The sequence below is a fragment of the Electrophorus electricus genome, chromosome 12 (assembly GCF_041902795.1).
Source record: "Electrophorus electricus isolate QZ-2024a chromosome 12, ASM4190279v1, whole genome shotgun sequence".
In the NCBI taxonomy this organism is placed as follows: Eukaryota; Metazoa; Chordata; class Actinopteri; order Gymnotiformes; family Gymnotidae; genus Electrophorus; species Electrophorus electricus.
This window is the reverse complement of record NC_137508.1, coordinates 28618765-28632697: the sequence shown is the minus strand read 5'-3', so window position 1 is coordinate 28632697 and position 13933 is coordinate 28618765. Positions and strand designations below refer to the sequence as shown.

General features: G+C 49.0%; 1 protein-coding gene across 4 annotated transcripts in view; it reads left to right on the top strand.

Annotated features, from left to right (window-relative positions):
- The window catches only part of arhgap10 (Rho GTPase activating protein 10), a 64709-nt gene that overhangs the window by 47248 nt on the left and 3528 nt on the right, over window positions 1–13933 (top strand). For all 4 annotated transcript variants that reach the window (XM_035531716.2, XM_035531715.2, XM_081724912.1 and 1 more), the window contains exons 19-20: window positions 3619–3748; window positions 8086–8251. In XM_035531716.2, the coding sequence (XP_035387609.1) occupies window positions 3619–3748; window positions 8086–8251 (296 nt within the window). The remainder of the gene's footprint in view (window positions 1–3618; window positions 3749–8085; window positions 8252–13933) is intronic.

Genomic DNA, 13933 nt, shown 5'->3' with positions numbered 1-13933 from the left:
AGAGCAGGACGTGTGTGTGTGTGTGTCAGAGAGCAGGACGTGTGTGTGTGTGTGTGCGCGTGCATGTCGGAGAGCAGGACGTGTGTGTGTGTGTCAGAGAGCAGGACGTGTGTGTGTGTGTGTGTGTGTGCGCGCGCGCGTGTCGGAGAGCAGGACGTGAGTGTGTGCGTGTGTGTGTCGGAGAGCAGGACACACACAGTAACATGCAGTAAATGTTTACTGTGCATCCAAATCTAAGAACATTAAATCATTGTGCGATTGTGACCTTCGACTTTATCTTTTTCTTTCGCTTTTTTCGGCACAAGCCAGCTGTTGAGATTCAGGGTAGAGAGGAGATATGAACCCTCTCCACACACTGCCCACAGCAGACAGCGCTTAGCATTCAGCTCCATCTGTGGAAAAGCAGAGAGAGAGAGGAGCAGAGCTCTGTGTGTGTGTGTGTGTGTGTGTGTGGGAGGGGGAGAGAGAGGAGCAGAGCTCTGTGTGTGTGTGGGAGGGGGGAGGGGGAGAGAGAGGAGCAGAGCTCTGTGTGTGTGTGGGAGGGGGGAGAGAGGAGCAGAGCTGTGTGTGTATGTGTGTGTGGGAGGGGGGAGGGGGAGAGAGAGGAGCAGAGCTGTGTGTGTGTGTGAGGGGGGAGGGGGAGAGAGAGGAGCAGAGCTCTGTGTGTGTGTGTGTGTGTGGGAGGGAGGAGGGGGAGAGAGAGGAGCAGAGCTGTGTGTGTGTGGGGGAGGGGGAGAGAGAGGAGCAGAGCTCTGTGTGTGTGGGGGGGGAGAGAGGGGCAGAGCTGTGTGTGTATGTGTGTGTGGGAGGGGGGAGGGGGAGAGAGAGGAGCAGAGCTGTGTGTGTATGTGTGTGTGGGAGGGGGGAGGGGGAGAGAGAGGAGCAGAGCTGTGTGTGTATGTGTGTGTGGGAGGGGGGAGGGGGAGAGAGAGGAGCAGAGCTCTGTGTGTGTGTGTGTGGGAGGGAGGAGGGGGAGAGAGAGGAGCAGAGCTGTGTGTGTGTGTGTGTGTGTGTGTGTGTGGGAGGGGGGAGGGGGAGAGAGAGGAGCAGAGCTCTGTGTGTGTGTGTGTGGGAGGGAGGAGGGGGAGAGAGAGGAGCAGAGCTGTGTGTGTGTGTGTGTGTGTGTGTGGGAGGGGGGAGGGGGAGAGAGAGGAGCAGAACTCTGTGTGTGTGTGGGGGGGAGGGGGAGAGAGGAGCAGAGCTCTGTGTGTGTGGGGGGGGAGGGGGAGAGAGAGGAGCAGAGCTGTGTGTGTATGTGTGTGTGGGAGGGGGAGGGGGAGAGAGAGGAGCAGAGCTCTGTGTGTGGGTGTGGGAGGGGGGAGGGGGAGAGAGAGGAGCAGAGCTCTGTGTGTGTGTGTGTGGGAGGGAGGAGGGGGAGAGAGAGGAGCAGAGCTGTGTGTGTGTGTGTGTGGGAGGGAGGAGGGGGAGAGAGAGGAGCAGAGCTGTGTGTGTGTGTGTGTGTGGGAGGGGGGAGGGGGAGAGAGAGGAGCAGAGCTCTGTGTGTGTGGGGGGGGAGGGGGAGAGAGAGGAGCAGAGCTCTGTGTGTGTGTGTGGGGGGGAGGGGGAGAGAGGAGCAGAGCTCTGTGTGTGTGGGGGGGGAGGGGGAGAGAGAGGAGCAGAGCTCTGTGTGTGTGGGGGGGGAGGGGGAGAGAGGAGCAGAGCTGTGTGTGTATGTGTGTGTGGGAGGGGGAGGGGGAGAGAGAGGAGCAGAGCTCTGTGTGTGGGTGTGGGAGGGGGAGAGAGAGGAGCAGAGCTCTGTGTGTGGGGGGGAGGAGAGAGGAGCAGAGCTGTGTGTGTGTGTATGTGTGTGTGGGAGGGGGGAGGGGGAGAGAGAGGAGCAGAGCTGTGTGTGTGTGTGAGGGGGGAGGGGGAGAGAGAGGAGCAGAGCTCTGTGTGTGTGTGGGGGGGGAGGGGGAGAGAGGAGCAGAGCTCTGTGTGTGTGGGGGGGGAGGGGGAGAGAGAGGAGCAGAGCTGTGTGTGTATGTGTGTGTGGGAGGGGGAGGGGGAGAGAGAGGAGCAGAGCTCTGTGTGTGGGTGTGGGAGGGGGGAGGGGGGAGGGGGAGAGAGAGGAGCAGAGCTCTGTGTGTGTGTGTGTGGGAGGGAGGAGGGGGAGAGAGAGGAGCAGAGCTGTGTGTGTGTGTGTGTGTGTGTGGGAGGGGGGAGGGGGAGAGAGAGGAGCAGAGCTCTGTGTGTGTGTGTGTGGGAGGGAGGAGGGGGAGAGAGAGGAGCAGAGCTGTGTGTGTGTGTGTGTGTGTGTGTGGGAGGGGGGAGGGGGAGAGAGAGGAGCAGAGCTCTGTGTGTGTGTGGGGGGGAGGGGGAGAGAGAGGAGCAGAGCTCTGTGTGTGTGTGGGGGGGAGGGGGAGAGAGGAGCAGAGCTCTGTGTGTGTGGGGGGGGAGGGGGAGAGAGAGGAGCAGAGCTGTGTGTGTATGTGTGTGTGGGAGGGGGGAGGGGGAGAGAGAGGAGCAGAGCTCTGTGTGTGGGGGGGAGGAGAGAGGAGCAGAGCTGTGTGTGTATGTGTGTGTGGGAGGGGGGAGGGGGAGAGAGAGGAGCAGAGCTGTGTGTGTGTGTGAGGGGGGAGGGGGAGAGAGAGGAGCAGAGCTCTGTGTGTGTGTGGGGGGGGAGGGGGAGAGAGAGGAGCAGAGCTCTGTGTGTGTGGGGGGGGAGGGGGAGAGAGAGGAGCAGAGCTGTGTGTGTATGTGTGTGTGGGAGGGGGAGGGGGAGAGAGAGGAGCAGAGCTCTGTGTGTGGGTGTGGGAGGGGGGAGGGGGAGAGAGAGGAGCAGAGCTCTGTGTGTGGGGGGGAGGAGAGAGGAGCAGAGCTGTGTGTGTGTGTGTGAGGGGGAGGGGGAGGGAGAGGAGCAGAGCTCTGTGTGTGGGTGTGGGAGGGGGGAGGGGGAGAGAGAGGAGCAGAGCTCTGTGTGTGGGGGGGAGGAGAGAGGAGCAGAGCTGTGTGTGTGTGTGTGTATGTGTGTGTGTGAGGGTAAGGAAAGGGGGAGGCAGATGAAGAAGAGACAGAGTGAGAGGGCAAATGGGGAAGAAACAGGAATGAGAGGGAGGAGTGCAGGGGCAGAAAATGACTAGAGTAGGACATGGAGTTAGGAGAGGCTGTGTCGGTGTGAGAGGGCGTGTTTGGGTGTGAGAGGGCACGTGTTGGCGTGTGTGCGTGCGTGGGAGGAGGCGGATGAGCTTGCAGGCCGTGACTCCCGCTGTGGTCAGACTCTCTCCTCCCTGCTGAAGATTCTCCACTTGGGTCTTTTCAACTTTTGTGTCTGAAGTAAACACTGATCCTCTCCCCATGACCCAGAGTGCCTCTGTGCAGCAAGGCGGATCTGCCTCTGTGCCTCTGTGCCTCCCTGCCTCCTCACCGCCTTTCTACGTTATTACTATGGCTGTAATGTGCTTGTTGCCTCAAACATTCAGAGTAGCAAGTCTGAAACACTCATCTGTTTGGTATGGTTGTTCAGTCTTACACACTTCTACACACATCTACACAATGTTCTGCACATCTTTGCTCTTTACCCCCCCCCCCCAACACACACACACACACACACACACACACACACACACACACACACACACGGTCTAAACCACATTTTCTCTCTGACTTCTTTTCCTCCAGATATTTGGAGACGCTCCGAGTCTTTCGGTGCTGACTCCCTTCTCCGCTCACACCCGCCAGTCCAAGAAGCAAAGCCGAACGTGTCGTCCACTCGCTGTCTACAACCCCCAAGTACTGGACATCCACACAGGTAGGGGGCTGCGCAAGGTGTGTGGTTGGCCGTGCTCTAACCCCGAGGTCTGCTCCAGATGGCCACTCCAGTGGTGTGTAGTTGTACGGTATACAAACCTAATTGGCAGCTGGGTTGCCTCTACCCCGAGGATCCCCAACCTTTCTCCTAGTCAGAGGCTGCAGGTGCTGTGTTCTGATGTGTCCTGCGTAGTTGACATCCCTGTGGTAGCCCTCAGAATGAAGACGGATCCTTGACGTGATATGACCCCAAACCCCGTGTGAGACCAGGGCGTAAACTGTGTGTAAATGGTGAATAAGGGCACAGATTAGTCCCTCATACCACACAAAACATGCTGGTTGATCTGTTTGAACTCTGAACTTATCCAGAGCTGCTTCCAGAGTGACCTCAGCACCCCAGTGGTGATGGCAACCGCATGCTTGCACTGTTTTTTCATCTGAGTTGTTGTTTATAACAAACTGAGGGCAGAACTGCTCTAGCAGGGTCGTGGCACCACACGTACTAGTGCCAAAGAGCAGGTATATACAGGCAGGGTCCTGAGATCATAAATATTTCAGTGTGGAAAATCGCAGCACCTGCCAGGTTTTTTAAATCTTCTCTTTGGGCGAAGGTGTGTGCGAGCTGCAGCATTTCACACACGCGTTCGTGTAAAGAGCGCGGCTGTGAAGCTGTGTGAGAGACTGGGGCATGTGTCTGTCACTAGCATCACACAGTTTGCAGATACTGTTCATGGAGGACATGCAGAAGGCTCCATCCTCCCAGACCAACATCTCAACACGCTCCAGGGTGAATGGTGTGTTAGTGTTGGGGGGGTTGAATGATGTGTTGGTGTTGGGGGATTGAATGGTGTGTTAGTATTGGGGTTGGGGGTGAAGGGTGTATTGTGTTGGGGTGGGGGGTGAAGGGTGCATGTCTGCTAGCGCCTTCACCTCAGCAGGGGTCTGGGGGTTAATGCACATCACAGCTTCAGTTTATGATTGTAGTCCCCACAGCCATGTTATTACAGTCATCCTACAGGCTGCGTTCACGCCTCATCTGTGGTGCGTTCACCCTTGCTAAGACCGTCCCTGCAACGGCCACTGTCTAGTCCCACGTTGGCAACTGTAACGTGGAAATCCCATGAAGTTCTTAGAACAAGGGAAAGTGCAGAAATGGGGTGGGTGTGGGTGTGTGTGGGTGTGTGTGGAAGGAACCTGCAAGTCCGACAGCAGATATCAGAAGGGTGACTAATGTTAGCATCTTGGGTAACATGCTAGGCATGCTAGCTAGCTAGTTGTATACTATTTCAGGATGAGCAAATATAGGCCTACCAGATCAAATAAAATGAACACTAGTAATGCTGACAGACACACCAACATGGAATATCCTTTAGCATTTTGTGAAATTGCATGCTATACTCCTGAGCGTGACGCTCCTGTGGCTGTATAACACATCGAAAAGAAGGTTTGCAGAAATGCAAAACGTTTGGCGTACATATAAGAACATAGTGGTTCATAATTGATTTGTCTAATGTAGTTAGTTAGTTAAAGTACTGCTGTAGTACAGTTTGAAAGGATATGGCCAAGATTTAAACAAAACAACCAGCTTTTAATGTCTACTTCATTCACAAAACTCCATTGACAAATTGCACTGTCAGTGTAGTTCTCAAATGCATCTTGTAGTCATTTCTGTCTGCTTCTCTCTAATATTTATTTCAGAACTATTTTTTCCAGAAATGTGCAGATGTAGTTGAAAACATCATAGATTAATATGGCTGAAGGGAGATCTTGACCGGTACAGCAGTATGAGACTTGATGAAGGGTCTGTTCCAGCAAGACGGCCGTTTTCTACAGGATGACTGTTGCTTGGGTGTTTTGGGGTGGCTGAACACTCTCAACGCCGGAGTGACACTGAAATGTAACTCAGGCCAAACTCCTGTTCCTCTTCATCCTCACCAATTCCACCACCACTACCACGTCAGTGTCTGCTGGGCTGAGAAGAGTCTAGAAATATCCTGTCAGTAGTGTTTCTGAGTTCAGAGGCTGACCAGTGATGACTGGGGTAGAGAGTGACGTGTAGAGACAGGATACAGTCTGCAACGGTGCACTTTTAAAACATACCAATACGATTGCACCAATGAAGGAGAGTACAAGCTCCTGAAACAGTGGTGTGAGGGTGCGTGGGTCAGTGACCACCCTGTTCCCTTTTTCTTAAAACATCCAGATTAATCCTGGCAACAACATCTGTTACACAAAACAACTTCCACATTGCAAATGTAAATGCACAAGAGGTACCAAATGTTGCAAAACACTATTAAATATTTCCAGAAGTGCTGGACTGTTAGACAAAGACCCTATTTGTGTTCTGTCTTCCCAACTTGACTAACGCCTTTGTCATCTGTGCGTCGTCACGTTTGGCCGACCTGCTGATATCAACTCCAAGTAGCATGAGCACATCCAGCATTGTCTGGGATTAGAGACCGTTGGGGTGAGGGGCAGGTTTGTCTTCACACGACATCCAGAACAGTTTAGAGTGAACTCTGCAGGGTGCTGTGGGTTCTGGTCTTAAATGCTCTGTATCTGTGGGAATGTCCTTATCTCTGGGTTGGTGGGTAAGAAGGATTTGGAGACCAGTGACGTCTCTCGTCATTAACGTGACCACCAGCCTGAGTGCCTGAATTGCTGATGTCACGCGGCTCTTTCAGGATGTCATGCTGCTCCTCACAGGAGCACTCCGCACGTTCCTGACACACTTGAGTTTGGTGCACGCTAACTTGCGTAAAGTGGAAATGGCTTCTGTGTTGATATGTTTTGCCTGTTCGTCCGCACTGTCGCAGCTGAAACACAGCACTGGTGGAGTCCTGTGGATCAGGAAGAATTGAGCTTTGTAGGCTGTGGACAGGCTGCAATTGATGTGCAGGACGGATTGATTCATTGTCCCAGTTCAACGGGTATTGGAGTAGTAAAAGGTAGGATGTACACAAAGTGTCATGGCGAAAATTATAATAGAAGTCATAGGTCAACGCTGTCAGCGATGCCGGAACACCATCGGAGATGTGGATACGCTGTCTGTGGACTTCGGCTCTGCATTTAACACAATCATCCCCCACAAACTTGTCAGGACTGCAGAACCTGGGCTTTTCTATGTACTGATGGGTCATGAACTTCCTCAGTCTGGACACAGCAGGTTAATGCTACACCTCCTCCACCCTCGTGGTTAACTCGGGGCTGAGTGCGGAGCCCCATACGCCCTTCACACACTTCACGTATGACGGCACACTACCCACACCTCCAACCCCATACTCACGTTCACTGACAACAACGCATTAGTTTGGTTGATTCCAGACACTGTGTAGAACATCTGGACGTGTGCTGTAGAGACAACAAGCAGGTTCTCACACACCTAAGTCAGAGGAGATAGCTCACCTCCCCTTCCACATGTTGGGAGGAGTCTGTGGAAACAGCTGATGTGGCTCTGTAGCTCAGAAAAGAGCAACAAAGACCCTGAAACAGTGGAGGAATTTCTACTGGCACCATGGAAAGTCTCCTGACAGCAGAAAGATCTACATTGTCTGGTGAAGACACCAAAGCACATCGATGGAATGGCTCTTCCAAACCTGGACACTGTTTATGCCACCAGACTAAGGACGAAGGCTAACATCATCATCATCATCGAAACCCCCCTAAATACACACACGCACACGTGCGCGCGCATGCACACATGCACAAGCACACGCCCACTTTTACCCTTGATATTGCTACCACAGATACCAGAATCAGAAATACACACAAAAATCTATTTAATACCAGTTATTAACATTCAGCTCTTCAACTCTTTACAGATCTGTATATTTACTTATGAACATGTCGATTGTAAATTGTAAATCTCTGTAGGAGAGACGGCGTGTGTAGGGTCATTTTACCGGTGTATAATGACAACACATGCTCACTTCTGTTCTATTCTGAGTGTGACTAGATTTAGGCTGTTAGCGTCCACGTACACCCTGTCTGGCTTGCGGTGATGAGCGTGACACTCTGGAGGTGGTGTGTGTGAGCGCTGCTCTCCCTGGTGGACAGTGCTCTTCTGATGGGGCTGAGCGATTACAGAGATTAGAGTGGTTCTGTGATGGGTGAAAGCAACAGGGAAAACTCGCGCACGTTTAAATCGCTACAGCTAACCATCTCAAGGAGATGTGATGTCATACTTCATGCATGTTTCTGTTTCAGATCAAACCGGTGGGTGAGCGCTCATGCTAGCCCGTTTGTCTATCTGTCTTTCTGTTTCTCCTCCCACTCCCTCCCTCCATCTCTCTCTCTGTCTCTCCCTCCCTCCCTCCTCCCTCACTCTCTCTTCCCCAGTCTCTCCATCCTCTGAAGCGGTGTCTTCAGGCGCTGACGAGGCGTCTCTAGGTAGTAATGAGTCTGACTCCTCCCAGTCATCCATAGCTTCTGCCTCGGAAATCCCCCCAGAGTTGGGCAGTAGTCCCCATGGCAACCCTGCCGTCACCAGCTCTCAGAATGCTGGGTAAGTGATGCCCCCTCCACCCCGTGTGTGTGTGTGTGTGTGTGTGTGTGTGTGTGTGTGTGCGTGTGCGTGTGCGTGCGCGTGTGTGTGTGAAACATTTCACTTATGAAGATACACAGACAACTGTCTGTGACCACCAGAGCGACAGGAGTGTTGAGGTCCCTATCGTGTTTGGGGTGGGACTGATCCGGTTTGTGTGGTGTAGACAGAACGAGCACCGTGTACCACACAACTGTGCAGCGGCAACCTCAACCAGACGTTTGTAATGGGTCAGAAGGATGAAAAAGCGTCCAAAGGTGTCCCACTTCCTGTCAGACAGGATGGCTGCAGGATATGTAAACCAAAGAGTCACACAGCGACTATTCAGTAAATCAGTAAAAACTTTGTCTATAAGTTTTCTTGCACAAGTCGGATAAACCTTCCAGTGTTTTCGACGTTCCTGTCTTAGGGGTTTACTGGGATTTCACGTGTTATTCAAGGCAGGTGTGAGAGTCCAGAAGGAAACTGACTCAGATTACCTGTTGCTGCTGACTGGGCCTGAACTCGTTTTGCAGTCAAACTGGAGTGGCATTTTTACTAGTGTGATTCAGGCTTTCTAATGTGACTCTGTGGAGTTTACTAGCAGTGGTCCTGCGTTACTGGGTCCTCCACTTCCCCCAGTAAGACCAGCAGTCTCGGACTGGTGGACTCCTGAGGCAGACTGAACCGTGCAGGTTTGGCCCAAACTAAACGGATTCCTCTGTGATCCCAGCGGGAGGGACGACCACGACGGAAATCTTAAAACACACACACAACTCTTCACTGTAGCTCTAAAGTGTTGTGTTAAATCAAGTTACTTTCATGGTCTGCTTCAGTCAGTGCACACAGAGAGGTTGCTGCTGTTTTGGCAGGAATTTTACATTTCTTAAATACTCTCACTCTCGCGCTCTCTCTCTCTGTGTGTCTCTCTCGCTCTCTCTGTGTGTGTCTCTCCTGCTCGCTCGCTCTCTCTCTCTCTCTCTCTCTCTCTGTGTGTGTGTGTGTGTCTCTCTCCCTCTGTGTGTGTGTGTGTGTGTGTGTGTGTGTGTGTGTGTCTCTCTCTCTCTCCCTCTCTCTGTCCTTGAGCTCTGGGCAGATAGCTGCTCCTGAATGCTAATGTGAGGGGTATTGATACTGGGTTCTGCTCACAAATCCACATCTCTGCCAGGTCCCTCACAATCACCTTCAAATAAACTTCCTCTTCGTCTTCACTCGTTTTCACTGTCTTGGTCCCTCTGTCCCCGTTCCCATGCCCTCCTACCCACTGTGAGCTATATAAGATAAAACAACACTTTATTAATCCCAGAGGGAATCTCTCACTCAGGTTTCAGTAAATGTAAATGATTTCTGCTGTTCCTTCTCCCTCTCTCTCTCTCTTTTCAGTATCTTGCTCTGTAACTATCACTCTCTCACTCTTTGCTACACATTTATTTATTCATTCATTCATTCATTCATCTTCACTCACTCATACACTCCCACTCAGTCACTCCATTCTTTCAGTCTTCTACTCTTTCACACACTTATCACCTACTCACCATTTTTTCTCTCACCATTTCCTTCTTATACTTTCAGTGTCTTTTCCCCAAAGCAGTAATATTCCTCCCTCTCTCCCCCCTTCTCTCTTTCTCTCTCCCCCCCCTCCCTCCCTCTGTGCGTCACTTGGCCTGGAGTCATGGTCACAGACGGGGCTTTGCTTATGTAACACACTGCTGTCTCTCTCTCTCTCTCTCTCTCTCTCTCTCTCTGTCTCTCTCTCTCTCTCTTTCTCTCCCCCCCCCCCCCCCCCGCCCTTGTGTTTTCCTAGCCTGTGCCAGAACAGGACGTGGCATGCTGTACTGCAGTAAATCCCTCCCTGTCCTGGTGTAGGGGACAGGTGGTTGCTCTCCTCTTGCTGTGGGCGGAGCTCCCACTGCAGGCCCGGCAGGCTTATTTACCCTTATTTAGACTTTATTTATCCTGCTTTTATTTATTTAGGCTTTATTTATCCTGATTATTTATTTATTTAGACTTTATTTGGGCTTTATTTATCCTGCTTTATTTATTTATTTAGGCTGTATTTATCCTGCTTTATTTATTTAGGCTTTATTTATTTATTTAGACTTTATTTATCCTTATTATTTATTTATTTAAACTTTATTTATTTATTTGGGCTTTATTTGTCCTGCTTTATTTATTTAGGCTTTATTTATCCTGATTATTTATTTATTTAGTATTTATTTATCCTGCTTTATTTATTTGGGTTTTATTTATCCTGCTTTATTTATTTATTTAGGCTGTATTTATCCTGCTTTATTTATTTATTTAGACTTTATTTGGGCTTTATTTATTTAGGCTGTATTTATTTATTTAGGCTTTATTTATCCTGCTTTATTTATTTAGACTTTATTTATCCTGATTTATTTATTTATTTAAACTTTATTTATTTATTTGGGCTTTATTTGTCCTGCTTTATTTATTTAGGCTTTATTTATCATGATTATTTATTTATTTAGTATTTATTTTTCCTGCTTTGTTTATTTGGGCTTTATTTATCCTGCTTTATTTATTTATTTATCCTGCTTTATTTATTTAGGCTTTATATATCCTGATTATTTATTTATTTAAGCTTTATTTATTTATTTGTTTGTTTGTTTGGGCTTTATTTATTTATTTGGGCTTTATTTATCCTGCTTTATTTATTTATTTGTTTATGTAGGCTTTATTTATCCTGATTGTTTATTTATTTATGTAGGCTTTATTTATCCTGCTACAAGGCTGACAGGACATCAGTCACTTTCCCTATAGACACACAGCTGCCCCCCACTGGGGTAAGGCCAGACACTGCCCTCTCAAAATACCAGCCCAGCATTCATATTGGCCGAATTTATATTTAATGTCTGAAACTTTTGGCAGCTCACAGTAATTAAAGGGAAAACTTGAATTATCTGTAATTGTTCACAGTCAGTGATGAAAATTACGTGAGCTAATGTATCTTAACATTAGTGTTGTTTCTTAATCTCGGGCTTGGGTGAGCAACATGCACACTGTGCCTCATTTATGCAGCGTCCTTCGCTTGTAATCACGTCCTGTTCACACACGTTTTCTGTGCTCTCATCCAGAAGGTTATTCTTCAGAACAGTAGTACATTAGATTTTCCGTCTGGCTTTTTTTATTTTGCTTTGGCTCTGTTTTGTAATCGCAGCACTGCTGCTATTTTTATGGCTGCGAAATGAAAGCAATTTTGGTTTGGCTTAGTTGTAATTGTAAAAGCAATTTTAGCTAAAACCATTTTTCCCTATGGTTCTGCTAGTTGCTACGGCAACTGTATTGGATTTTAATTTTTACTCTTGATTTAGCTTCTTGCTGAGGTTGAGCTGCGTGGTGAATGAATGCCATGGCTGTTTGCATGTCCTCTGGAGAGGACAAGTCTGTTCCTCTATCAGTATGGTGATGTGATGCTCTGAGAGGAGTTGATAAATCCAGATAGAGGTTAAAGGCCCGAGTGTGTGTGTGTGTGTGTGTGTGTGTGTGTGTGTGTGTGTGTGTGTGTGTGTGTGTGTGTGTGTGTGTGTGTATCCGTGTCTGGGGTCAGATTGGGGTTAAGCATTGAATAAGTTTGCACTGTGAGCTTGTGTGTTTAGGGTAGGTCTAATCGTGTGCATGTAAACTTCAGTATGTGTATTAATGCATATATGTATTGTATTAAGCTTTTTTGGGGAGGGCGTTAATCCACTATTAACGAGTGGATTTGGTGCACCATAGAACCTTGTTTTGATGTGCAGTACCTGAGAACTCAGTCTACTGCAGAGCTATAAATCACCCCTCTCACACACACACACACACCCACACCACACACACACACACACACCCCACCCATCCTCTGTCACTCTCCTGTTCTCCTATTCCTAAGGTTAGGGACACGCACACCTTGTGTTTTCCATCCTACAACTCACATTATTCTCACCCTTCTGACGTGTGCACTCACACAGTTCTTCCTCCATCGGACATCGCTACGTTATTAAAAAACAGCATCGGACATCGCTACGTTATTAAAAAACAGCATCGGACATCGCTATGTTAATAAAATGAAGCATCAGACCACTACGTTAATAAAATAAAGCATCAGACGTCACTACCTTAATAAAATACAGCATCAGACGTCACTACATTAATAAAATACAGCATCAGACGTTGCTGTGTTAGTACAGTACAGCATCATGCATCGCTGTGTTAGTACAGTACACCATCAGACGTTGATGCGTTAGTACAGCATCAGACGTGGTTGCATTAGTACAGCATCAGACATCACTTCTTTAATGAATCATCAGACATTGCTGTGTTAGTATAGCATGCCTGTTAAAGACTGCTATGGAGAGACATCTTCCTCTTTGTTCAGTTGTATTGGCTGCTCCACTAGTCATTTCACAGATGTTTCCATTCCCCATCTGTTACAAAAAAGGACATTAAACCACCTGAGTGAGTGTAAAAGTGTTTTAATATTATGGAGGTTTGAAGTCATTTCTTTTCTGCTGCTTAGAGAGAAAAGAGGCTTCGGGACTCTCCATTAACTTTTACCTTCCATCGTTTAGGTGTCCTAATGTCAGCAGAGTTTACCCTCCAGTACACGGGCCGAATGCATGCTCACATGTTCTACTGTAGTTAGTAATTAAATAACTTTTAATTCAGTGTGATGACTGAACAGCATTCATGTGTAAGTGTAGACGTTCTCACCGTCTCGTTCTTACACGCTCTTAGAGGCACTGTTCTTCATTCTGAGCCTCACACACTCTAGAGGAGGAATAATTATTAAGGGTAGTAGTTGGTGTCTCTGAGTTTGGTCCAGTTTTGGTGCTTTTTTTTGTCCATCTGTCTGAAACCTTTTGCAACTGCTTGCATAATTTTGTGTGTGTGTATCTGTGCGTGTGTGCACGCACATCTGTGTGCGTCCGTGTGCATGCACGTCTGTGTGTGTGTGTGTGTGTGTGTGTGTGTTTGTGCATGCACACTGTATTAGAATAATATAAATAGCTCATTCTAGCTTCCTTCTTGGCATGTGAAGCAGTCAGGTTTATTTTGTACAGTAAGCAGTATGTCTACATGCTCCTTCATTAGGACGGGTGCAGTACCAGAATTCACCCTCTACTACAGGGTGGAGGGATGCAGCAGTGTACAGTATTAGAGGAGGGGAGTGTGTGTGTGTGTGGGGGGGGGGGGGCTCAAAAATACACACTGCACAGAAACTGTGTCTACACAGTTCTCGCATTCTTGCCATAACAGGTGATAGAAAATGTACAAAAAACACAGAAGCACAGAAATACTGTAATATTTTGAGTGCAGAAAGCAAATACTTAGTCTCATCATGCACCAAAATATCGTGTGGGAGTGGCTAAGACCAGTGGGCGTGTGATGTCGTGTCGGACCGGCTAAGACCAGTGGGCGTGTGATGTCGTGTCGGACCGGCTAAGACCAGTGGGCGTGTGATGTCGTGTCGGAGCGGATAAGACCAGTGGGCGTGTGATGTCGTGTCGCAGCGGATAAGACCAGTGGGCGTGTGATGTCGTGTCGCAGGGGATAAGACCAGTGGGCGTGTGATGTCGTGTCGCAGCGGATAAGACCAGTGGGCGTGTGATGTCGTGTCGCAGCGGATAAGACCAGTGGGCGTGTGATGTCGTGTCGCAGCGGACA